At 39.0% G+C, this 26,040-nt stretch overlaps 1 protein-coding gene across 1 annotated transcript in view; it reads right to left on the bottom strand.

The window, feature by feature from the left end:
• Positions 1-25,768, bottom strand: part of Stam (signal transducing adaptor molecule) — a 55,367-nt gene extending 29,599 nt beyond the window's left edge. Inside the window, exons 1-2 of the mRNA XM_075970532.1 lie at positions 25,538-25,768; positions 11,156-11,240 (exon numbers count right to left, since the gene is read on the bottom strand). Coding sequence (XP_075826647.1) covers positions 11,156-11,240; positions 25,538-25,577 — 125 coding nt within the window. The 5' untranslated portion in view covers positions 25,578-25,768. The remainder of the gene's footprint in view (positions 1-11,155; positions 11,241-25,537) is intronic.
• Between the last annotated feature and the right edge of the window lie 272 nt (positions 25,769-26,040).

Genomic DNA, 26,040 nt, shown 5'->3' with positions numbered 1-26,040 from the left:
CTCCTTAGCAATCAGGAAAATGCAACTCAAGACAACTTTGAGATACCATCTTACACCTGTCAGAATGGCTAAAATCAAAAACACCAATGATAGCCTATGCTGGAGAGGTTGTGGAGGAAGGAGAACACTCATCCATTGCTGGTGGGAATGCAAACTTGTGCAGCTATTTTGGAAATCAGTGTGGAGGTTTCTCAGGAAACTGGGAATCAACCTACCTCAGGATCCAGCAATTCCACTCTTGGGAATATACCCAAGAAATGCCCAATCATACTACAAAAGCATTTGTTCAACTATGCTCATAGCAGCACTATTTGTAATAGCCAGAACCTGGAAACAACCTAGGTGCCCCTCAATAGAAGAATGGATAAAGCAGGTGTGGCACATATACACTTTAGAGTTCTACTCAGCGGTAAAAAACAATGATATCTTGAACTTTACATGCAAATGGATGGAAATAGAAAACACTTTACTGAACTGAGATAACCCAGACCCAAAAAGATGAATATGGTATGTACTCACTCATAAGCAGATTCTAGCCATAAACAAAGGACATTGAGCTATAGTTTGTGATCCTAGAGAAGCTAAATAAGAAGGTGAACCCAAAGAAAAACATATATTTATCCTCCTGGATATTGGAAGTTGACAAGATCGTCGGGCAAAAGTTGGGAGCAGGGGGGGTGGGGGCGGGCTGGGGGGGAGGGGAGATGGGGAGAGAGAAGGGAGAAGGGGAGGATTGTGAAGAGCTTGGGGGAATGGGATAATTGAGATGGAGGAAGGGTGAATATGGGAGCAGGGAAGAAGTTATCCTAATCAAGGAAGCCATTTTAGAGTTGGCTACAGTCTTGCCTCTAGAGGGATTCCCAGGTGTCCAAGGGGATTTCCCCAACTAGTTCTGTGAGCAGCAGAGGAGAGGGTGCCTGTACTGGCCTTATCCTATAGCCACACTGACGAATATTATCACCATAGAACCTTCATCCGGCAATGGAGGGAGATAGACAGAGACCCACATTGGAGCACTGGACTGAGCTCCCAAGGACCAAATGAGGAGCAGGATGGAGAACATGAGAAAGGAAGTCAGGATCACGAGGGGTGCGTCCACCCACTGAGACAATGGGACTGATCTAATGGGAGCTCACCATGGCCAGCTGGACTGGGACTGATGGAGCATGTGATCAAACTGGACTGTCTGAATGTGGCTAACAATGAGGGCTGACTGAGAAGCCAAGGACAATGGCATTAAGTTTTGAGCAGGGAACCCTGACTGCTCTTAGGACTGGAGAGGGAGAGGAAGTGAGGGAAGTGGGAGGGAAATGGAAGGAGGTGGACATTTTTAATAATAAATAAAAATATGGGTAAAAATGGAAGGTTATAGAGGTATATTATTTGTAATTTAATAATTAAATAAATCTTGCCTGAAGACCAGAGACAAAGCTAAAGCCACTAGAGGTCAAGTAATGGTGACACACACCTTTAATCCCAGGATTTGGGAGAGAGAGTCAGATGGATCTCTGTGAGATCAAGGCTACCCTGGGCAACACAAGATCAATGCAGAAACAAACCAGATGGTGGAGGTTCACACCTTTAATCCCAGTCTTAGGGAGTCACGCCTTTAATCCTAGAACTAGAGGGAATATAAAATGAGAGGAGAGAGAGGTTTACTCTGCTTAGTTTGTGGTCACCTAGCCTTGGTAGAGGTAAGACTTCTCTAGTGGCTTGGCTGTTTTGCTTTTCGGGTTTTCAGGTTGAACCCCAATTCGGTCTCTGGGTTTTCATTTTTTGCGCTACAGAAAGCTAAGACATTTCAAGTCATAACAAAATAAATTCAACAAGATATATATATACGCATATATATATTCCTGTTATAAACAATTACAAAACTAGAAAATGCATATGAAATATGTACTGAGAGATACTGCCCCATAGTTTTGGTAGTGACAGCAGCTCCCTTTAGTCCTGGCCCAAGTGGACCCAGCTTGACCTGCTCCATACAACTGTGAGCAAAAGAAAGGTGATGATCAAAAAGCAGACAGGTCCCCGAGCTTCAACAGGAATTGGTGGAGTGATCTACTCAGATAAGGAGAACCATGACACAGGAAAGGACACTGCAGCCTAAGTCCCTTTTACTGTAGTGCAGGAGTGAGTACTCACAGTCTGTCTCAGGAGGAACAAATGCAAAAAGGGAGCTTGATAAGAGGTATAAGCCACGTGTGAGAAGTGTGGCATGGAGAGGAAGTTCAGTAGCTATGACATAAAAAACAACACTGCATCTACTTCTACCTGGGCTAAGTGGCCAATCTTCTGCTCAACGCCATCTAAAATGACTATGTCACAAACTCAGTGATCTACAAGTTAGAGAGTTCTACAGTGCTGGAAGCAGAGCTCAATGGGAAATTCAGATGTAGGCGTGGACTACTAACAGAATATAGACAGTAAAGGCTGTGCACAAGAGGCTTCAAACAAGAGCTACGGATTCTACAGGGAATTGAGTCAGGCCATGTTTGTTACATTCTGGCAAAGAACTTGCCTACACTTGTCCTGAGAATTTGTGAACTTCAAAGAAGTAGAGTATTTAATCTGTTTGAGAATATTTCAAACCAAGACACCATTTAGGCTGTAACATGATTACTGCTAGCTGCTTTTAGCTAACTGTACTTAGAATCGCAGTGGAAAACACAACAGAAAGAACTGGAAAATTGCAGCTTACCCAGAAAGTAACTGTTGATAAAGTTGGGGCCAGGAAACTAGTTGCTGAAGAGATAAAAACTATTAAAAGTAAGTCAAATACTCTACATCAGTACAGTAGGAAAGATACTTAAAGGACTCTGAAGGAGGAGTCACACCATACCCTGCATTTGACTGTTTTAAGAAGAGAGCTCGCAGGGTGGTGGTGGTGCACACCTTTAATTCCAGCATGTGGGAGGCAGAGGAAGGTGGATCTCTGTGAGTTTGAGGCTAGCCTGGTCTATAGAGGGAGTTCCAGGACAGTCAGAGCTGTTAACACTGAGAAACCCTGTCTTGAAAAAAAAAAAAAAACAAGAAAGAGAGAGAGCTCTAGGGTATCCTACACAGAGAGCAGCCCAGGAAACCCCTCCACATTATCAAGGCCCTCTATGGTGTGACCAAAGGGACCCAAAGACTCTTCAAGTTGGAAGAAGCCCTTGGCTGGTTTTGCAGACACACAAAGTCAGTTACATGATCACAAAAGCTTCCCTCCAGAGTTCAAAGAAATGCCTAGGAGGCCAGGGAAAAGGTCAAGATTCCTACAGTGACCAAGACTATAATTTGTGAATCTTTGGCAGTGGGACATAAACGGTGCAATACAATGTAGATCCTAGGAAGTCAGAGATGCCAGGAATGTGGAATGAATGTCAAGGTAAGCCACGGACAATAAGGGGCGTCAACTCAAGAGAGAGGCTGTGAAAGCAACAATGCAAAGGCTGTAAGATTGGGCTTACCACTGAACGGGAAAAAAAATATTTGCCAGTTATACATCTGATACCGGATTAGTAACTATATTATACAAGAATTAGAAAAGCTAAACATCAAGACAACAAACAAGTCGATTAAAAATGGGGCATAAAACTAAACAGAGTTCTCAAGAGGAGAAATACATATGGCTACTAAACACTTCATATCCCTAGCAATAAAGGAAATGCAGATTATAACTACCTTAAAATTTCTCTTCACCCAGTCAGAATAGCCATCACCAAGAATAATGGCAACAAATGCTTGTGCAGCACAGAGTATCTTTTTACACTGTTGGTAGAAATGTAAGCAGTGTAACACTTCGGGAAACCACCTGGAGGGGCCTCAAAAAACTTGAAATAAAATTACCACAATTCATCCATGCCACTCTTGGGCATCCCAAAGTAATCTATGTCCTATGACTTGCTCATCCACATTCACCTCTATCCTGCAGTCAAGACAGGGAATGGCATCAGTTAGACGCCCATCTTGATGAATAGGAAAATGTGCTACACACACCCAATGAAATTCAATTCAGCTGAAAAGAAAACTTAAATTTTGAATTTTTCAGGTAAATGAATGAAACGAGTGGGCAGGAGTATTGAGTAAGGTAACCCAAACCCAGAAAGACAGATGCCACATATTCTCTTTCATAAAGGATCCTAGCTTCAAGTCTTGCTTTTTGTATTTAACTTGGAGTACTTGCAGAAGCCACGAAACTGAAAGAGGTCAGGGCCTTAGGAGGACTGCAGAACACAGGTAAAAATAAAGTACAAAAGGGGATTAGTGGAGGCAGGAAGGGTTAAAAGAGGAAGGGGAGGGGAAGAGGTGGAGAAAACATGGGGAGAGAACAGATTAAAAAAATACAGGGGTATGAAAGGGCCATATTATAACCTACAATCTTCTGATCTAATTAAAAATAATAATAATAAAAATGTTTGAAGGATGATGCCCTGTATAGTAAGACAGAACCAAAATCCTAGTGCTAAGTGTAGGAAATCTCATATGAGACTCCAGAGGCCCCAAAACAATACAGTCTCCTGCCTTTCCACCTGGTTGCCCACCAAAACAAGATTTACTGTTTAAGACATTATACATTTTGGTTGCAAGATACAAAGAAATCAAGCTAAAACTGAGCTGGAAAACTCCATGATAGCTAGCTTTTAAACTGCAGGAGAAGACTATACAGGCTACTGGGGAAAGAAAAAACAAAAAGGACCAACAATCCTACTCAATAGTGAACTCCACTTACCACAACACTAATCTCTCGGGTAATAATGGCACAACTGTCATGTGGAGTTAACCAACCACTTCTGACTGAGGTCCACTCCACAGAAGAGAAAATCCATGCCTTGGGAAGTCATAGGTTCTATGAGGGAAATTACTACTGATGCTAATTTAAGCTAAATAGACATAATGTTAAACTGCCTTCTAAATATTTATGTTCTTACCCTTAGAGGCTACTCTCAACCCTAATGAGGGAAGCCTATCTTTCCAGTAAACAGTGGTGAATGCGAGAGACTCAACATGCCAGGAGTAAGTAATGGATGAGAGGCTCAGACCTTAACAATTCATTTCTCATCCTCTATTCATGAATGAAATTATGATCTCCCAACAGATACAGTTACTTGCATTGGACCTGTATAAGACAAGCCTTCTTAACAGTCAATTGTGAGTGGAGGGGACAATAAGGGGACTATGCCCTTACTGCTGATCTATAGGCTATTGATAAGACTCTACGAGACAGAGTCACTGTCTTAAGTTTTGTACCCACTGGTGAACCACTAGGCTAATGAATACTTTCAATGTCATTGACATCCAGAGAGCCTTGTACAAAACAGAATGGTCAAACAAAGGACAAAATGAGGTGTGAGGACGTGAAGGTGAGAGTAATCAGAATACATTATATACATGTAAGAAATTATCAAAGAACAAATTTAATGAATAAGCATGGGGCAAAGTTTTGCCTTGAAAGTAATCAAGCCAATTCTAAATTGTGTATGGGGACGGGAGAGAAGAGTGAAAAACAGAGCGAGGAATAAAATACAAGTGATATGAAGGGGGGTGGGAAGGAAGGCTTTAATTGGGGAGAGAAGAAAACAATGCAGGAAAGGGAAAAAGGATAAATTTGAAAACATCTTAAGGAAACATTTATATTTGTGTGTGTGTGTGTGTGTGTGTGTGTGTGTCTTAAAGTTATGAGACTTAAGCTAAAAATGTGCCATGGACCATCTAATAAAACCCCACCACCCAGCATGAGAAACCTCCCTTTGAGCTATTGGTAAGGGAAGTCCAAGAGATTCCTAAAACGATACAGGACACTGTGTAATACTGTAGTTGCCTTTGGTTGCCTCCCAGAGGCTGAAGGTAAGTCCCTATTATTACTGAAGATACCATGTTCTATGAACACAGGACCTGGAAGATTCAGCCTGGATCTAAATACCATTTTCATAGTGCCAGAAGTTTCTATGTAAACTGCCAAGAGAGGGAAGCAATCAATAGTCCTACCCAGCTGTGATTTCTATTAATCACAACAATAACCAAACATGACAAGATATCCTAATGGTACCACTCATGAATGGAAACCAAAAGGTCTCTTAAATTGGATTTTAGGTCTCATTTAATAGGAAAGTGATGTTTATTACTGGAATCCCAGCCAACTACCTAGGGTCATGAGATGATGGTTCTTAGAGGAGACCCTACTATCACTGTTTTACTAGACCAGCATATTTCCCAATTGAATTCTACTAATTCAATAATGTTCAACTAAAGAACATTAAATGCTAGAGAGGGGGAGAATTAGTCTTCCCCAAGGAAGAGTCCCTTAGCTGGTTATCCAAAAATAAGTGGTAAGATCTGAAATCATATACATACAAGCAACACTAAACAGTAAGCAGTTTTTATGTGCGTGCATGTAAAACAACAACAAAGAAAAATAGACCATGATTTGGGAACATGACAGGGGTTGGAAGAAAAAAAGGGAAAGGAGGAAATGATGTAATTATATTTTAATTAAGATTTTAAAAATTTAAAAATTAAGAAAAGGAAGCAAAGAAGAATACTAGTCTTATCAAGTATTAAAACACACCACAAAGCTTTACAATTAAATCCATAAGTAATACACACATAGCACACACAGTATCAATGAGACAAAAGAAAAAACTTAAAAATATACCTAAATACAGATTGAATGTACTTTAGGAAGGTAGTATTTCAAATCAGAAGGATATAAAATAGGATTATTCAGTAATGGTACTGTTGTGCTTGGAAACTACATGCACTGTGGACGCTGAATGGAGAAAGGTAAAATTGGAACAATTCCTCATAGTGCTTCATAAATACTGCAATAAATGAGCAAAGGCCTCAATGTACAAGATGAAATAATGCAGTGACGAGAGACGGTGTGGTGACTTCTTATCAAGTTAAATACAGCCTATGTTTAGGAACACATTCAAGTTCCTAGGCATTTACTCAATATATTAATAAACTTGCAAAAATTTACATTTTTATTTCTCACAAAATATCAGCTAAAATGGCTATTATTTTACCTTTTAATTCTGTTTCAAAAATGTTAAGATTGACTTAACAGATTAAGTATATCCTTAGCCAACTAAAGAATGGCATCATGTTTTCCAGTTTCTTTATAGCTAAAGGGAAAAAATAAACAAAACAGCACCAATTAATCCAGTATCAATTATACAACTTCAACTAATGTGAATAATCAATACTGTGTTCTCCAATTTTTATGCCCACTTGACACAAGCTAGAGTCACTGGAGAAGAAGGAACCTCAGTGCAATGTCACCACCAGACTAGTCTCTGAGAAAGCCTGTGGTGCATTTTCTTCTTTGTATCGCTCTAATTTTAGTATATGTGCTGCCAACGCAAGCACACATTTTCTTTATTGATGATTAATATGGGAAGGCCCAGATTACTGTCAGTGGGGTCACCTCTGGGCACGTGGTCCTGCATACTGAAAGAAAGAGAGCCAGTAAGCAGCACTCTTCCATGACATCTGCCTCACTTCTTGCCTTCAGGTTCCATCCCTGTTTGAATTCCTGCCCTGACTTCCTTCAGTGGCAGACTGTGATGTGGAAGTGATAACAAAATAAACCCATTCCCCCCAGAGCTGCTTTTGGTCACTGTGTTTTATCAGAACAACAGAAACCCCAATTAAGACAAATTCCTACCTCCACATCTATTACATGAACAATTAATAAAACTAAAACACAAAAGAAACTACTTAAGATGACATTTTAAAGAAAACTGATGTCATTCTGTAATTTTGTTTGACTTCTAAACAAACAAAGGCTGTTTAGTTCATCATATGACCTAGCTGGCATTCTTCACCACTGACTCATAGACTAGGACTGCACACTAAAAACCATGTGAGTATCTTGAGAAATTTGAAGTATCTTTCAAAACATCAGATTTTATGTTTAAAACAATCAAATAGTTTGGTCTTATCTTTATAAAAGCCATATAACCTATCTAAGAAAGCAGAGAGAACATGAGTAGTTTTTCAAGGCTGATACAATTACTAAAGATTATTCATCAGTGATTGAACTTTGTTAAATACTGTTTATAACCAAAATTGGTGTTAAATTAGAAAATGTTTTTATTTAATCCAATACTAATAAGCATTAGAAAAACACGTTCCTAAGAGTGACTGGCTATATTAAGGTATTGTGTACTAATTACAAAGCAGCATTTACAAAACAGTGTATACAATGTGCTTATTATATATGAGCAGAGAACATACAATCATATTTGTGTAAAGATACAATGAAAAATATAGATTAAAATCTTTTTACCTACAGAAGGTGAGTATAAGAAATGGGGATGGGAGTAAGATTGATCATTTTTCCTCTTGTAGACAGGTATGCTGATATGTGCTTACAACCCCAGGACTTGAGATTGAGGAGAAGGCAGGAAGATGAAGAGCACAAGGCCATACTGTATTTGAACTCACTGCTCTCTTGAAAAAACTTAATGGGAGAGAGGGCTAGCTCGGCAGCTACGAGCACCTGCTATGAAAGACACTGTGGCATAGAATACGACAGTGATAGAGCAGGACACCTGACATCTTTCTCTGGCTCTGCATGTGAGCAGGCATACACCTCACACAAGTCAAACTCTCATTTTAAAAAGAAGCTTAACATTTTTCTATTACAGGCTTGATCTGGGAACTTATAATGTTCCTATAATGCTAATCCTTTGGTCTTGTAGACAAACGGCATCTCTGGCTCACAGTAATTCTAGAGGCACACAAAAATGTTAAAAATCTTAAGGATTTTAAAAAAAGAATCTTTATATTAAAATGGCTAAACATATATGGAAATTTCTTCATAACAATTCAGTGATAAAATGCTGCATTTATATATTTTTTAATAACGAAAGTATCCCATAAAAGCAAAACTGCCTTAGGGCCAGGGAAGTCTGAATGGCACTCTATGCTTTTCATTTTCTGTAATGAAAATATTGAGATGCTACAATAAAGCAGAAACACATGTATATACATAAACAAAAAACATATATACATACATTCATTCACTCATTCACTTATCATTGTGTAAGCCAGGCAGACCCAGAATTCTTTATGTAGCACAATCTATCTATGAATGCCCATCAATCTTCCTGCCTCTGCCTACTGAGTACTGGGATTACAGGGATGGGCCATCAACTCTGGTTCCCAAAAAAGTCTTACTTGAGCCAGGGAAGATATTACACATGACTTTTAAACCTCAATAATACCAAAACAGTTCCTCCATTACTATTTAGCTTTCCAAACCATTAGCAAAGACTCTAACAAGATGTCTCATGAATGTAAGCAAATAAATGCTTAGAAAATGATGGTTTATAGTGGTTCTCCACCTGTGAGTCACGATCCCTTTGGGGGTCATATATCAGATATTCTGAATATCAGATATTTACATTATGATTCTTAATGGCAGTTGTGAAGTAGCAATGAAAATAATTTGATGGTTGGGGTCACCACAACATGAAGAACTATATTAAATGGGTGCAGCATTAGGAAGATTGAAAACCATTGGCTTAGAAGAACTAGAGACCAGCAATTCTTTGGGGAGCGGAGAAGAAGGAAAAAAAGAAGGGAAAGAAAGGAAGGGAGGAGGAGAAAAACCACAAATGAACAAGAGCAGATGAATAAGAAAACCATTCCTGATTAAGATGGAATTATCTCCTAAATAAATTCCTAGATTTAGTATAACGAATTCAAATTCCAAAACAATAACTCAAATGTTAAGGATACACTGGGGGGAAAAACATGTGGATTGATTTTTGTTTTTTAAATAGCATGAACCTAAACGTACTGGTGCTGAGTAAGACAAAATGCAGACAAAAACATTCTTATGGCTAAAAAACTTAGTAAATTTCAGATATATAAGAAAAAAGGTATAATGACTACAGCTGGTACGATGTTAACACAATGAAAAAATGACATAATTTCTTCATCATTAGACACCACACAAAACTTCATGTTGATTTTCAACCAGAAAAATAGGAAACATTTCTAGTAATGAAAGAGAATGTGTGTTTGTGATTTTAGACACTTGGCCAAATTTTTTTTTAAAAAGTACTTACAGAAAAAAGAACACTAAAGTAAAGAAAAAAATGAAAAACAGTGAGAAGCAAAAACAGACTTCATAACTGCGACAGTAGATAAAGCTGTACTTTTAAAATACACCGGACCAATCTTGTTTGGTACCCAGTCCTAAGTGGACAAACACCAGATAGGACTTTAATCAAGGGTGTACGCTTAACCAAGTGCCAAGCACTTTGATAGAGCATCAACAGAACCAGAATCTGAACCCAGAGTCCTTTCAGAGTCCACGCTTTCAACCACCGAGTTACCTGTTTCTTTCCTCTATACAGAAAAAAAGCAAACAATTCGATCTATAAATGCACTAAACAAATTTACTACATACATTACTAAAATATACAAATAAGATTTGTTTTTGTCACTTTGTTTTGTTCTTTGCTGGGGGCTGAATGCAGGGATTAAAAGTGTGCACCACCACCGCCCAGCAGAAAACAGTCTTAATACAATAAATATAAAAATAAAGATGAAAGAGGTAGAGGGCTAGGAAGACGGCTCAATGGGTAAAAGTGCTGTCTTGCAAACCTAAGGAACTAAGTTCAGTCCCAGAAACCCATGTAAAGGTGGATGGAGAGAACTCATTCCTCAAAGTTGTCTAGTTGTGACATACATGTTGCTTTTCTCATGGCCAAGACTATATCCAGACCAGAAGCAACTTAAGGGCTTATTATTTTGGCTACAGTTTGAGAAGGGTATTGTTCACTTTGGTGTGGAAGACAAAATGAAAGGAACAAGAGGCAGCTGATCATATCTGACTTCAGGAAGCAGAGAGGGCACAGGATGTAGGGCCACGATAATCCCTGAAGGCACATTCTCAGTGACTCATTTCTCCAACAGGGTTCCACCTCCAAAGGTTCTACAAGAGTCCCAAACAGCACCACCTACTGGAGACCAAATTTCAAACATAGGAGACTAAGGGGTAATTTCGCATTCTAACCACAATAAGGTAAACTAATGGGACAAGTCTTCAAATATTTTTAAACTAATTCAGAATTGTGATATGCTTTGCTCTTCTAATTTGTCTTAATTATTAGAAGGATGAACAAAAACTCTTGAATATTTGAACACTCACCCAGTGCGAGATTGGCCAACCTTATCACAAATATCCAAGATGAGGCCCCAGTCCTCAGCAGTATTCATCTCACTAGTTGCTTTCTCTGTAGATTATAAAAGAATTACAGAAACATTAAAGTAAAATTGTTATAACATATTATCACATTCAAATCACGAAACTTAATCAAGTCTCAACACCAAACCTAAACAGTTGCCAGCACTATGATTAATCAGACTCTGATGTCCAGCTTTCAAAGGGGCAAGTTCAATCTATCACAATCTTCCCTATTCACACTTCATTTGCTTTTGGCATCATATAGAAGCCATTGATTTTTCTCCATTCCAGTCTATCCCTACCTGCAAACAGACAAAGTAAAGAAAGACATTTTCAGAAAAGTTTTAGATTTACTTGGCAATGAAAGGGACAGGGACTAAGCACTCATCTCTATGAAAATATTTCATGTAATTAAGTTATTTAGCTACATTTGTTGATTTGGCTTTGTCAGCATGGAGAAGAAAGAAGGTCCCCCCCCCCAAAAAAGTCAAGTTTTTACTATTTTTTCCTATAAGATAGCTCAGTGAGTAAAGCACTTGCCACACTTGAGTTTGACGTCTGGATTCTATACTGGAAAGAGAGAACTGACTCTTGAAATTTGCCCTGTGCACACATGTACATGCATACACACGCACAGTAAAAATAAATTTAAAACTTGGTATATTAAAGACATTAATAGAGGCAGGGATTAATTTTTAAAAACAAGGGCAATATAAACACAGCAAGCTTTTGGCAGCAAACATATTCTAGCAATATAGATATACAGGGTAACCTATGGAGAAGACATAAAAAAGGAGAATCAAAATAGGAATAATAAAGCCTTAAGAACAAGGCTGGTTTATACTACTGCATTACAAGGAAGTTCAAAAACTGGCAACATCAAGAAACTCTAGAAATGAAAGTGAGCAAAGAAGATTTAAAAGGAATGGATGCCAGCAATAGGAACACACACCTTTAATCCCAACACTTAGCAGGCAGATGTAGGTAATTTCTACATTCAAAGTCAGCCTGGTCTACACAGGAGGTACCAGGCCAGTCAGATAGGTAAGACCCTGTCTCAAGAGAAAAAAAAATAAAGCTTTAAGAGGAATGAATAGAACTGGGATAGGTATGCAAAATGAGAAAAGATCATTTAAAAAGAGGAATGAATAGCAGCCTTTTGAAATGGAGGCTGGTCACTCACTGCCTTCCTTACTCAAGGTTCCTAGCAACTATATCTCCTCAAGGGAACAAAGAAAGAATGTTTGCTTTCTGGAGATCAAACAAGGCTTTTCTGGACTAGTAAACATGAGAATATAGAGATGGCATAAAAATAAAGTAAGTATTAATTCTTGGTTCAGCATGTAAGGAGAAACGACATCATCCCTCCAACCCAACAAACAAAAAGCTGAATACATTGAAAACCTAACTCTTTTTAGATCCTTCAGCGAAGGGAATCTACCACCAAATGCTGACCCAAAAACTACACAGAGAAGCAAAAGGAAAGAATTCCAACCTAGCACAGACATCTCCATAGGAACCAATGACAAGCTGGAGGACCCAAACCTAAGTGACAGACTGGAAGAATTCAGTGAGGACAAGTTCCCAAGTTTAAACTCCAGGGGTGAAATCACAAGGATCCACCCAAAAAATAAGCTTTTACTGCAAGAATTACACTAGGTGCAAAGTGAATGTACAAAAGAAATGCTAGGAGGAAAAATGAAACAATTTTCAAAGACCCTAGAGAACTCAGTTCTTATTACAGCCTCTTCTTTGAATAATTAAGGTCTACATTTTATCAACTTACCAAATTAGTTTAACCAGAGATAAACTCACTTGAGGTAGGAAACATCCCAACTCTACCTTCCTCAAGCTTTTCGCCTGAAGGAAGAGGAGCACCAAACTACAGTTCACCCCAGTCACACTGCCTTACACGATGGGAAAACACTAGGAAGCATGTGTGAAGTTCATGGTCCAGAGGCACAGGCTCATCAATGTAATCACCATGCTGCCACGCCTCTCTGATACATTGCTCAGGTCTATGGAATGCTCACTAAAGATATAGCATGGGTTCCTATTCTCCAGTAAACAATGTTGGAATATTAGCAAAAGTTTACAAATCAAACTAAAAGACAAAAGCAATCTGAAAAACAAAGCAAGCTTCTGACTGATAGATGACAGAATACTGGAGTTAAGAATTTTGAAACTATGATTAATATGCAAGAACTGTCTACAAGAACAACAGACAGTGCAAGCAGATAAAAATTCTAAGGAAGAATAAAAACAGATATTAAACATCAAAATCATAGACAAGAGGTTAATGAAATTTATCAGTCTGTAAAGCTGTTTGACATGCATTCATGAGAACTTGAGTTTGATCACCAGTATATACACTTTAATAATAGCATCTAGGCAGTGGTAGCGTACACCTTTAATCCCAGCACTCAGGAGACAAAACAGGTGGATTTCTGTAAGTTTAAGGCCAGCCTCGTCTACAGAGCTAGTTCCAGGACAGCCAGGGCTGTTAAACAGAGAAACATTGCCTAGAAAAACCAAAATAATAATAATTGTAAAAATCATAATCATATTATCAGAAGAAGAGAAAGAAGCAAGAGCAACAAAAGCAGAAGTAGCTAGGCATAGCGGAACATAATTATGTCCCAATACTGAGGAGACAGAGGTAAATGGGTCTCTAGGGCCCACTGGCCATTCACCCTAACATCAATGAACTCCTTTTTGCAATAAAAGAAAACACACTTTTCTCTAGCCCGTGTGCAAATTCACCAATAAAGACTGCATCCAAACCATAATATACATTAAGACAAGTACTATAAATACAAACCATATAGTGTTTGCTTTCAGGCCACTAAAGAATTAATGTAGTAAGCAATAACTAAAAAATCCTTAAATGCATGGAGACAATACACTTATTTTTATATTCTGCTTATGTGTTTATGTGCACACATACGTGTATGAGAAATCAGAGGACAATTTGCAGAGTCAGTTCTATATGTACATAGATACTTGAGATCAAACTCAAGTCATGCAAACACCATTACCACTAAGCTATCTCATCTCACTGGCCCTAGTTTGTTTTTTTATGTCTTGTTGCTGTTGTTGTTTGTTCTTGTTTTAGGGTTTTTATTTTCAGATAGGATCTCATGTAGCCCAAGCTGCCTTGGGCTCACAATGTAGTGAGAATGACCCTGAGCTTCTGATCTGCTTTTCTCTACTTCTTAGTGCTGGGGTTACCAGTGCATCACCACACCTGGTTCATGAGGTTCTAGGAATGAAAATCCAGGGCTTTATATATGCTAGACTAGCACTTTAATAACTTAGCTACCTCTTAGCCAGATGTACTTTTTCTTTTTAATTTATTCATTTATTAAAGATTTCTGTCTCTTCCCCGCCACCGCCTCCCATTTCCCTCCCCCTCCCGCGATCAAGTACCCCTCCCTCATCAGCCCAAAGAGCAATCAGGGTTCCATGCCCTGTGGGAAGTCCAAGGACCACCCACCTCCATCCAGGTCTAGTAAGGTGAGCATCCAAACTGCCTAGGCTCCCACAAAGCCAATACGTGCAGTAGGATCAAAAACCCATTGCCATTGTTCTTGAGTTCTCAGTAGTCCTCATTGTCTGCTATGTTCAGCGAGTCCGGTTTTATCCCAGATGAACTTTTAAACAACATGAATAAAATAGTTTAAAGACTCTGTAATGGTATGAATAAGAATGCACCCATAAGCTCATACATTTAAATGCTTGGTCATCTGGGAGTGACACTATTTGAAAGGATTAGAAGGATTAGGGGGTGTAGTCTTGGAGGAGGAATTGTCACTGGGGGTGGACTTTGAGGCTTCCCTGCTTGTGGATCAGGACTCAGCTCTCAGCTACTTCTCCAGCACCATGCCTGCTTGCTGCCATGATGGAAATGAACTAACCCTCTGAAGTTGTAAGCAAGCCCCCAATTAAATGTTTTTTTTTTTATAAGAATTGCCTTGGTACTGTGTCTCACAGCAATAGAACAATGACTAAGCCTCCAAACAAATAAAATATAAAGCAAGCTGACAAAACTGAAAACAGAAAAGCAAGTTTTACAAAAATCAGTACAACTGCTGAAGATCAGCAAAATCAATATGCATCTAGGGAAGTTAACTGGAAAAAAAACAAGGTACTAGTACTAGTAATCAGAGAGAGAATTTCATGAATATTACAAGATAAATTCTACAAACTCTATGCCCACTAATTTGATCACTTGGATGAAGCAAGCCAACCTGTTTCAAGGTATATGCCTAGGTAAGAAAACAGATAATCCAAACAGGCTATCTATTAAGGAAATCAAATTAAGAAAGCTAATAATCTTTCAAACCACAAAGTATCAGGCCCAATTGAATTTATAAGCGAATTCTGCAAAACATTTAAGGAAAAATATTAAAGCAATTCTCCACAATCATTTGCAAAAGACAGAAGCAGGGAAAATGCCTCCTAACTTACCAACATTTCCAGTGTTACTATTAATACTCAAGTCAGGCAACACTGTTAACTTGAAAACTATGAATAAATCCTTTCCATAATTATAAATGCAAAAAAAATCCCAGCAAAATGTGAAGAAACTGAATTCAACAATGTTTAGAAAATGTATATGCTTTGACCAAGAGAGATCTGTACTAATTGTGTAAGGCTGACTAAACATCAAGACCTTCTGAGACAGGCTTACAAGACTTCTTTGTGTGCTCTGCTCTGCTCAATTATGAAACACGGACACTAAAAACAAAACGCAGAGGGTTGAGGAAAGTCTCTAGTAACACACCACCAGAAAACCCTTGATGAAGGTCAAGATCAAAGAAATCAAATTATGTTTTCGGCACTTCCAATGTGTGTTCAATTTTTTTTCTCCAATCAGGGGCACTCGGCTAAGGATTAACAGCTGGAATAATCTTCTAACATGAAAGATTAAGGAAAACACAAACGACTTGGAAAAAGAAAACAGAACAAAGCAATTTAGGTTAAAAAGAAGATATGTACAATGGTCAAGGCTGCACAGAAGCACAAAGCAGTTAGGCTTGTCTAGGTCACAGTGATAAAGTAATGTAATATCATTATGACCTTCAATACAAGTTTAATTTTTTTAGCCTGAGACTAATCAACCCATACCAATATTCTTATTTGTAGTAGCTTGTCATAATCATGTTAACAACGAAACCTCTGCTTCCTTCTCCTCAGTGCCCTGCTAATTCAAGAAAATTCTCTATTTGGCATACTACTGAGAGCTACAGGTGTTGGAAAGTTTAATAGCATAAAATACTTTGCAGGCTTACAAAATGATCGATATCATAGCTGTCAGGAACATAGCATAGCTTACCAAGTTAGTCTCTAACACTGGACAACTAGAATAAACACCTAGCAAGAAAGGCATTAACACACAGGTACTAGTACATACAGGACTTATGCCTCACTGTCTATACCATCAGGCTTTGGTTGTTACAACAAAATATCTCAGACTGGTTGCTCTAGCAGACCCATCAGTACATCCTTTAATAAAGACCTCACAGTAGATTTTAACACAACAGTCACACAATTACATAAAACAGGAGGCCATGGGATTTTAGAGAACAGGCTCACTTTAAATACTATAAAAACAGCAGCTTGTTCTTATAGAAACTAGTCCAGGTTCCATACGAACGACAATGATCTCTTCCAATGGTTTGGTACTTCCAATAACCTAACTATTTCCTACTAAGTTCCACCTTTTAAGGATCCCATCACCTCTCAACATTGCCACAGTGGGCACCAAGCTTCCAGCTCATGAACCTGAGGGGCATATTCAAGCTACAATACAATACAATGTACAATCTTTTAATAAGTAAAATAGCAAAAGCAACTTATTAATTCCTATGTAAGAATACACAATTTTCAAAGCATTTTAATTTCACTGTTAGGCTCAGAAAGTAGTATCTCAAAGTAACGGCCTCATATGAAGCTTTTTTTCCTCTTGCCTTCCTGTTCTGTCCTGTCCTACATTCTCCCATAACCAAAGACATAAAACTAGAATTATTCTTTGCAAGGGTGTGTTACAGTAACTAAAAGCCATTCTTTCCACAATCAGCAGTAAAAACTAGGATTTCTCTAATCTTCCTCTGTCTAGGAGCTGGCCACTAAGAAAAAAAAATTAAGACCCTCATTCCAGAGGTGTCCTGCTTACACTCAGGAGAAACAACTGCTATAGCACAGAGGAGAATCATCTCAACGGTTGGGACTTGGTAGGTCTTTCTACTCAGGCCATTACCAATAGCTCATAGCCTTTCTTTTCAATAACTTTTTTACATAGCTCTGCAAACATCAAATTTAAGCATAAAATGAACAGAACATCCCAGATGTCTGAGACTTAAATTAGACAGCTCCCATGTTAAAAAAAAAAAACTATGCTCATATCAATTTGTTATGTGTATTTCTGGATAATCTGTCTTAATTGAGTTCCTTTTTAAGACAGGGTCTTGCTACATAGTCTAAGCAACCCTTAAATTCACTGTAGATCCCAGGCTGGCCTTGAATGCATAATCCTCCTTTCTCAGCCATCTGAATGATAAGAAGACCAATAAACACCACCATGTCCAGTTTAATCTGTCTTGATACAAGAATATAGACCATGGTACGGTCTCAGAAATAGGATCACCTATCTCACCTACATTGATAAGTTGATTTTATAGAAGACTATAAAATTTCAGTACATATTCAAGAAAAAAAAAGGAATTTCAATCCCATTCCAGGTCATATTTGAAGTGCCTTACAACTACAATGACAAACAAAATTAACAGATACACACCTAACATGTGATAGGAAAGGTGTCACAGAAATTATAAAGACCAAAACAATTTGAAAGTGGTGATAAAGAAAGAAAAAAAATCAAAAAGGTTGGATATATTTAGAAACTAAAAAGAAATAGAAAGACCTCCTTTCTTTCTACTTAAGTGATAAAGCATAAAGTAATACAAACATGAAAGCAGAATAATGAATCCAGACTGGCTGTTTATACACACCACTTTGGAAAAAAGCTGAAATAATAAGACATAGTTACACTACAATGTAACACATTAGAAGTATTTGTATTGATTCAAAAAACACCGAACAAGCAAAAATATAATCAAATATGAGTTGCTAGAAAAAGAATCCTTTCCTACCAATATAAAAAGCTTATAAGAAAGAAAATGTGAACAAGTTGACGCGACTGTAAGAACCATGCTGGCTGTTTAGAACACAACTATAAACTGCTTTTTGGTTTTGTTCTAACCAGGTCAGAACTGTTTCAAATCTACCTGCAATTATTCAAGCATCCAAAATATACTCTAGATTTTTTTTTAAATAATCAGCTCTATTTTAAATGTTAAAAAAAAAAACATGCTCTCAGCCTAAGTATCAAACAAATGTTAAGAAAGCCCCACAGATAAAAGTTGAGTATCTAAAGCCCTGTAGGATGGGTCCTCACTGTTTTGCATCCCAAAAAGACTCAGTCAGCCTGAACAGGTATCTCCCAATCTAGTATTTACTTCATCTTTGGGAAGGAGAACCTGTTGTTACTTTGATTTGGTAGTACATTTTAATATTTAATTCATCTTGGACTGGTAGCCAAGCAGGCTATTTTTCAAAGAGATGCCTATATGTAATTAAAATCTTTAAATCTTAAAACCTAATTAAAAATACATCTAAGTGATCAAAATGAAACCTATTTTTTAAAGTTACTAGCTAACTAAAAATAATAGACCTATTTTTGATAAACTATAAATTATCTATCACAATTATGACCTCATATTTCCTAAATTAATGATATTTCCAAGAATATATGGCATCTTAGTTTCATTTCTATTGTTGCGATAAAACAGCATGACCAAAAAAAACTAGGGGAGGAAAAGGTTTATTTGGCTTAGATATCCCAGTTAAGTTCACACACACACACCCCAAAAAAATTTGCAACCAGCATATATGGTGCATGTCTTTCATTCCAACGCTCGGGAGACAGAATTAGGTGGATCTCTGAGTTTGAAGCCAGCCTGGTTTCCAGAACAAGTTCCAGGACAACCAAGGTTACACAGAGAAAACTTGTCTCAAAACAAAACAAACAAAAATCCAACAATGCAATTTACAACTCTGAACTGATCACATCATTTCTGATGCTGCCTTAAGATCAACCAAATAGTGGCACAATTCTTCTCAACACTTAAAATAACTATTTCCTAAATCAGAAGAATATAACCCAGGCAGTGGTGGCCTTTAATCCAAGCCCTCAGAAGGCAGAGGCAGGAGGATCTCTACAAATTCAAGGTCAGCCTGGTCTACAAAGCGAGTTCCAGGACAGTCAGAACTATTACATAGAGAAACCCTGTCTTAAAACACACACACACACACACACACACACACGCACACGCACACGCACACGCACACGCACGCGCATGCAAGCAAGCACACATCACCACCACCTCCAACAACAACAAAAGCTAAAAAACCAAAAGACCTACCAATAGCAACTCAACATGGTTTTATAAACAGCAAATGAAGTAAAAAACTATTAATTTCTAAGATAAAACCAGAGCATGGGGGTGGGTGGGGGTGGACACCTCTGATGGAGGAAGGTCATTGGTTAAAAAAAGAAACTGCCTTGGCCCTGATAGGTTAAAATTTAGATAGGCGGAGTAAACAGAACAGAATGCTGGGAGGAAGAGGAAGTGAGCTCAGACGCCATGCAGCTCTCTCCAGGGCAGACACAATGCAGCCAGCCACCAGGTCAGACATGCTGAATCTTTCCTGGTAAGTGCACCTTGTGGTGCTACATAGATTATTAGAAATGGGTTAAGAGGCTGAAACTAATGGGCCAGGCAGTGTTTAAAAGAATATAATTTGTGTGTTGTTATTTCGGGTAAAGCTAGCCAGTGGCGGGAGCCGTGGTGGCAGGAATGCAGCCCGCTGCTGCGCTCCTATTACAACACATCTCTCTCTCTCCCTCCCTCCCATGCATGCACACCCACATGCACCAGACATATTTCTAAAGAATTCAAAGCTTATGATCTCATTTTATCGTTAGATTATTTCTACAGTTGTGGTGGTTTGAATAGAGATGGGCCCCCATAGGCTTATAGAGAGCGGCACTATTAGGAGATGTGGCCTTGTTGGAAGAAGTATGTCATTGGGGGTGAGCTCTGCCTGCTGATCCAAATGTAGAACTCTGGACTCCTTCTCCAGCACCATGTCTGCCTGAATGCTGCCATGCTTCCTGTCATGATGATAATGAACTAAACCTCTGAACTGTAAGCCATTTCCAATTAAATGCCTTCTTTTAAGGGTTGCTGTGATCATGGTGTCTCTTCGCAGCAACAGAACACCGACTAAGACACAGTCATAAAAAGGAGGTAAGGATTTTCTAACAGTACTCAAAAGGATAACACATGAAAACCTCAACTGCATTTTAAATCTTCTTAACAGTTACTGAGATTTTCTAAAACAACTGTTGAACATTTGAGAAAGCAAAGAAATAAGACAGGATAATTTCCTCTAACAACCGTTCTTAGGAATGGAGAGAATTATAATCATAGAAATCAAAATGTCACATAGGTTACTGGCCTGTGTAACAATGTAAACTACTGATGTCCAGTCATAAAAAAAAAACAAAGGGAAAAATGTTAATTGAAAAAAGCTTCATTATAGTTTTGAACATACTGAATTTGAGGTATATGAAGCATATTCAACACCAGTAAAGAATCAGACTATCAAGTATTTTCACAAATAACCCTGATAGCAATCCTATGAGTGAGATATTTTCATAACTACTTACAATACTGAAAAGTAAATTCAAAGGAGCTTGATTTGGTCCAATGCAAAATTCTCCCATTCACCAATAGTAATTTAGCAAACTGTCTACTATCATAACTATGACTTTACATTTCATAAGCTAAATGTGCAATATTTTCGCAAAAGCCAAGATCTCTGCACTTTACGACAGTAGTTCTCAATCCGTGGGTCACAACCTTGTTGCTAAACCTCTCTCCAAAAAATATTACGTTATGATTCATTAACATGTTCATAACATATTACATTATGATCAAAACAGTAGTAAAATTATAGTGATGAAGTAGTAATATGAGCAATTTTATGCCTGGGGCCACTACAACATGAGGAACTAACTGTGTTAAAGGGTCATGTTAGGAAGGTTGAGAACCACTGGTTTAGGACAAAAATTAATCTGTGACTCATGATGCTGACTGGATTAAGCGAAATGCTAAAAAAAAAGTAAGCATAGCTGATTAACAATATGCAGAATATGGACTGGTCAAAAAGAGTTTGATTAAAAATGATTTTTTTAAAAAATATAATTAACTTATTTATTTTTATTTAGACAAGGTCTTGTTATATACCTTCGGCTGGCCTGGAACTCACTAGGTAGCTCAGGCTGTCCTCTAACCAAAAGATATCCACCTGCCTCTGCCTCCTGAGAACTGGAATTAAAGGAGTGGGCCACCGACTACTAAATTATCATAAAAATCAAAAGCAGCATTTAGCAGAGACAAAGGAATGATTCAAAGACATTTCTTACAGCACTAGGCTTACTGTTGCACACCTGTCACCTCAGGACTTAGGAGGCAGAGGTAGGAGCATCTCAACTTCTAGGCAAACCTGGGATACAGTGAGACCCCCATCTCAAGATAACAAGACCAGGAACTGCAAGGTATAGGTAAGAAGAACCGTGCTTTTCTGATACTTGCAAGGCCTTGGTTAGATCTCCAGCACTGAAGGGAGGGAAGAGGCCAGCACTTTTGTATTTTAATAGTCAAGATAAATGGAGCATTATAAACCAATCAAGGAAAGAAAAGAACAACACGGAAAAATAAGCTCAGTTTTCTAATAGACTGATTTTTAAGTGGTAATGGAATACCAAACTAGCAATCTAGAAAATTATCAGTAATTCATTACTAGATAAATTGTGTGTTTAGTATGTTCCAGGAATTGCCCCAAAGGTACTAGGAACAAGAATGAAAAGTTCTCATCTTTAAGAAGTTTATTCCACACAAGACTATCAATTGATGAACTTATCAAGAAAATGAACAAACAGCAGGAAGTAGAAAATGACAGATTCTTTAATAGAAGACAATGAGGAAAGCCCCTCTCGGAACATGAATTTTGAATAGAGCCCCAAAATGATGTGATGGACATCACAACTTTAAATAACATAAGCAAAGAAAATGACCTATGAAGCTACAGAGGAAGGAATGCTTAGAATGCTCAGATCCAAGAAGCCTGACATGACAGTCAGTCAGTCCAAGGATCACAATCATCTCTCCCTCTATGTGGATAAATAGAAAATTAACAGAGATTTCTGAACAGGTGGGTGACCTTATCCAGTACTTTTCAAAGACTTATGACTTTTATAAATGAGACTTTATTGGAGGAACAAAAGAGTATCCTACCCCAGAGCCCCAGCCACAGTCTCTGTCTAAAGCGGCTGAGATGGTTGAGTATGGCAATACTGAGGTAACAAGATTCTGGATAGACGTTAAGTAGAACCAAAAGACCTTACAGACAGAATGGAGTGGGAAAGAATCAAGGATCACTCTGAGACATCAGAACTGACTAACAGGAAATATCAATGACTCAATCCACTGAGATGGGCTAGGATGCCAGAATGAGAAGCTAGAGGGAAACAGGTCAAAATCCACTGGAAACAGCGAGTAAATGGATACCCAAATCTCCAATACATAGCAAGACTATTTAAACTTGTGAGTCACTGGACTACATGAAGTGTTTAAAGCTAAAAGAGTAACTTGTTTTTGTTTTAAAATCTCACTTCACAAATTACAAAAAAAACAGAGACTTTTCTATGTGCTTTTAAAACACTGACTTAGTTCTACCAACCCTATAAGCTAAGAAACATTATAATTCTTATACTCCTTATTTAAAGGCAAGGAAACAAAGGTACAGAATATCTAACCAACTACCTCAAAGCCACACACTGCTGCTACACAGCTAACCTGAAACTTGAATTGAAGCAAATCACTCCAAATTCTACTTAACACTAAGCCTCCTAAGGCTCTAAGAGAACAAAGTGTCAATGGAGCAGAGGTTTAATACTGAGTCCAGGTTGCTTAACATTAGATATGGGGGGAATATACGCACGCACGCACACACACACACACACACACACACACACACGACTAAAAAGCTAAGCAGAAAACTAGAAAAAGTTTGGTGACCTAGAAACCTATGGATAAAGCACAGAAGAAAAATTTAAGACTTTAATTTTAAAAAAAAGATGAAGAATTTGACTTTTGGAATTGGTAAATACAAGTCAGCAGGGAACTTGATGGTATAAATTATCTTTATAATTCAAACTGAATTTTTTAAACATCCATGTCTAGCAGGTTTAACACAGTTTCAACTCAACAAGCATTTATTCAAAGCTGATTATGTAGCAGCCATCAAACAAGGAGCAAAATAAAGAACACAATGGCCTAATGCTTAATTTAGGAAAGACAAAAAGGTTGAAAATTGCAGGAGTTTGGGAAAGGTGAACATCACAGTAGTTCTGAAACACAAAGTAAACACCCCAAGAGACATTAAAAGCCAACACTCTTCACTGTATAGAACATAAGCCCACTTAAGAATTTTATCTGTTTCAAAATGTCAATAATTTTGCTATGAGAAACTCAATGTTGCAAGACTCAGATAACTTAGGTAGAACAAGTCATATTCTAATCTGGCTTTAAAGCACGAGACATATATGCAGAAAGACAGATTAAATAATAGAAACAAAAGCATAAAGGCAAGAAAGGGCTTGTCTTTGAAACGGGTGGCATGTGAAGCAAGAAGAGGTTTAGCATTAAGAAATCTATCCGAATCCAGTGCAAATGTAGTTTCGAAAAAATGAGAAGAAACACATATTAGGCCCTGGGTTCCATTCCTAACACCACGAAAACAAACAAGCCATGAGAATATAAATGTGACTGATTAGCAGGAAGCAAGATGCCATTACAACTAGGGCCATTAGGCTAGGCATGGTGGCGCAGACCTCCCAGTCCCTGGAAGAAACCTGTCTCGAAAAACAAAAAACCAAATAAATACTAGATATGTAAGCGCTGGGAACAGAAGCACCAAGTATGTTTCATTATAAGCATTTGTCCCGGTCACTGATGTAGTACGTAGTAAGCAGGCCAACGAGCAGCCATGCGATGGTCTTCATAGTTCAGTGTCTTAAGTCAGTGAACACTATGTTCTGTAAGAACGGGTGCTAAGCACTTAGCAAACACAATTTTCCAATTCATTACTTATTTAGCATTATTGATGATTTCTAACGTTCCATCCACTGCTCAGATTCGGGACATTCATTTAAATCACTATGGACCAAGCAGGAAGTGGCAGTAATATGATTTCCAGTGAGATGCTATAAAGAGTTCAAAGTGCAAAATTTAAAATTCACCTCTCAAAAAACATAATTCATAAAGCAACTCTCACAAGTTATCCTTACATTCTTTTACTATAGTGATGGCTAAACTAGTCTTGTGGGACTGGCGATGGTGTTGGGTTTGCCTTCTACACTGTTGCCAGCGTAGCTCTACGTGAATTCAAGTCACCCCAAAATTCTCTTTCAAGAAATTCAAATTCCATTATGACCTTCAGGCCAGAAAGAGGCAGTCTGCTAAACTAATATGATAGATACCTAATACCAATAATTCAGAAAACAAAAAAAATTCAACATTTCAGACCCTTCCTAGATGCAAAATCGTCTTCCACATTTCCCCACGGCAGAGGCCCAGTCTGAGGAAGGCATCCCAAAGGCGTTTCAGTTGTTGCCAAGTGGTCCATCTTTGTCTCTCTCAATATTTCAATCTACCCATATCCAGGCCTCTCTCCTCCAGGGACCGTTATAAGAGCGATGAAAAGAATAATAAAAATAAATAAATAACCCTAAGTAACCTGACCTGAAGCATTTTGCCAGTTCCCGGAGCTTTCCATTGGGCCAGGCAAATACTTTGGCGATAGGGCTTCTAAGCAATCTGCTCAAGCCAAGATACGCCCCAGCCCTTCGCTCTTCTCCAGAAGCCGAGTCCCAGCGGCAGATGGCTTCATCGGCTGCTCCTCCCGACGCAATCCTCTACCCCAAATCCCTTAAACAATTCCTTCGAAGCCCCCCGAGTCCCGTGCCGAGGCCCACTAGGAAGGTTCTCTGCCCCATTTCTTTCCAAGAGGATGAGTCAAGTCCTCAACCCTCTCCCGGCTCCGGAGAGAAGAACGTGGGCTCCTCGGCCTTGCAGCCCGGGAGGAACGCGGGGGGTGGGCGGCGTGGGCTCGCAGCCTGGCGGGGAACGGACGGACGACGGGGAAAACACTTACCAACATCCTGGTCGAAGGGATTGGTGGCAAAGAGAGGCATGTCCGCTGCGTGCCGAGGTGTCCCCAGGGACTGCCCCTCGACACCGCGGCCGTCAGCGCACGACGGAGAAAAGAGGCCGCTCAGGTACAAACACAGCCACGGGGACGGGCGGTCCAGGGTCCTCCTCGGCCCCTCCTCTCTCCCACCCCAGCAACAGAGGCGGCGGCGGCAACGGCGGAGAAGCCGCGCAGGCCCCCGCGCGGGGCGTGTCGGGAATCCAGGCGACTTGAGCGCTGCCTGCTCCAGCTGGGACAAGAACCCTGCCTTTCCCCCGAGACCCACGCGAGGAGTCTTTTCTACTGCTTCCTCTGCTGATCTCCCACAGATTCGTGGGATTAGCGACTAAGTTGTGGGCTTTTCCATTGCTCGGGTGTCTCGGGAGGACGAGGTCCTTCAGGCGCGCCGAGGCCGACTAAGCACCTCTGGAGTGTATCGGAGACTAAGAAAAGAGGGTTCGCTTTGG

The sequence above is a fragment of the Microtus pennsylvanicus genome, chromosome 4 (assembly GCF_037038515.1).
Source record: "Microtus pennsylvanicus isolate mMicPen1 chromosome 4, mMicPen1.hap1, whole genome shotgun sequence".
NCBI classification, from domain to species: Eukaryota; Metazoa; Chordata; class Mammalia; order Rodentia; family Cricetidae; genus Microtus; species Microtus pennsylvanicus.
This window is presented reverse-complemented; position numbering and strand designations above follow the sequence as displayed.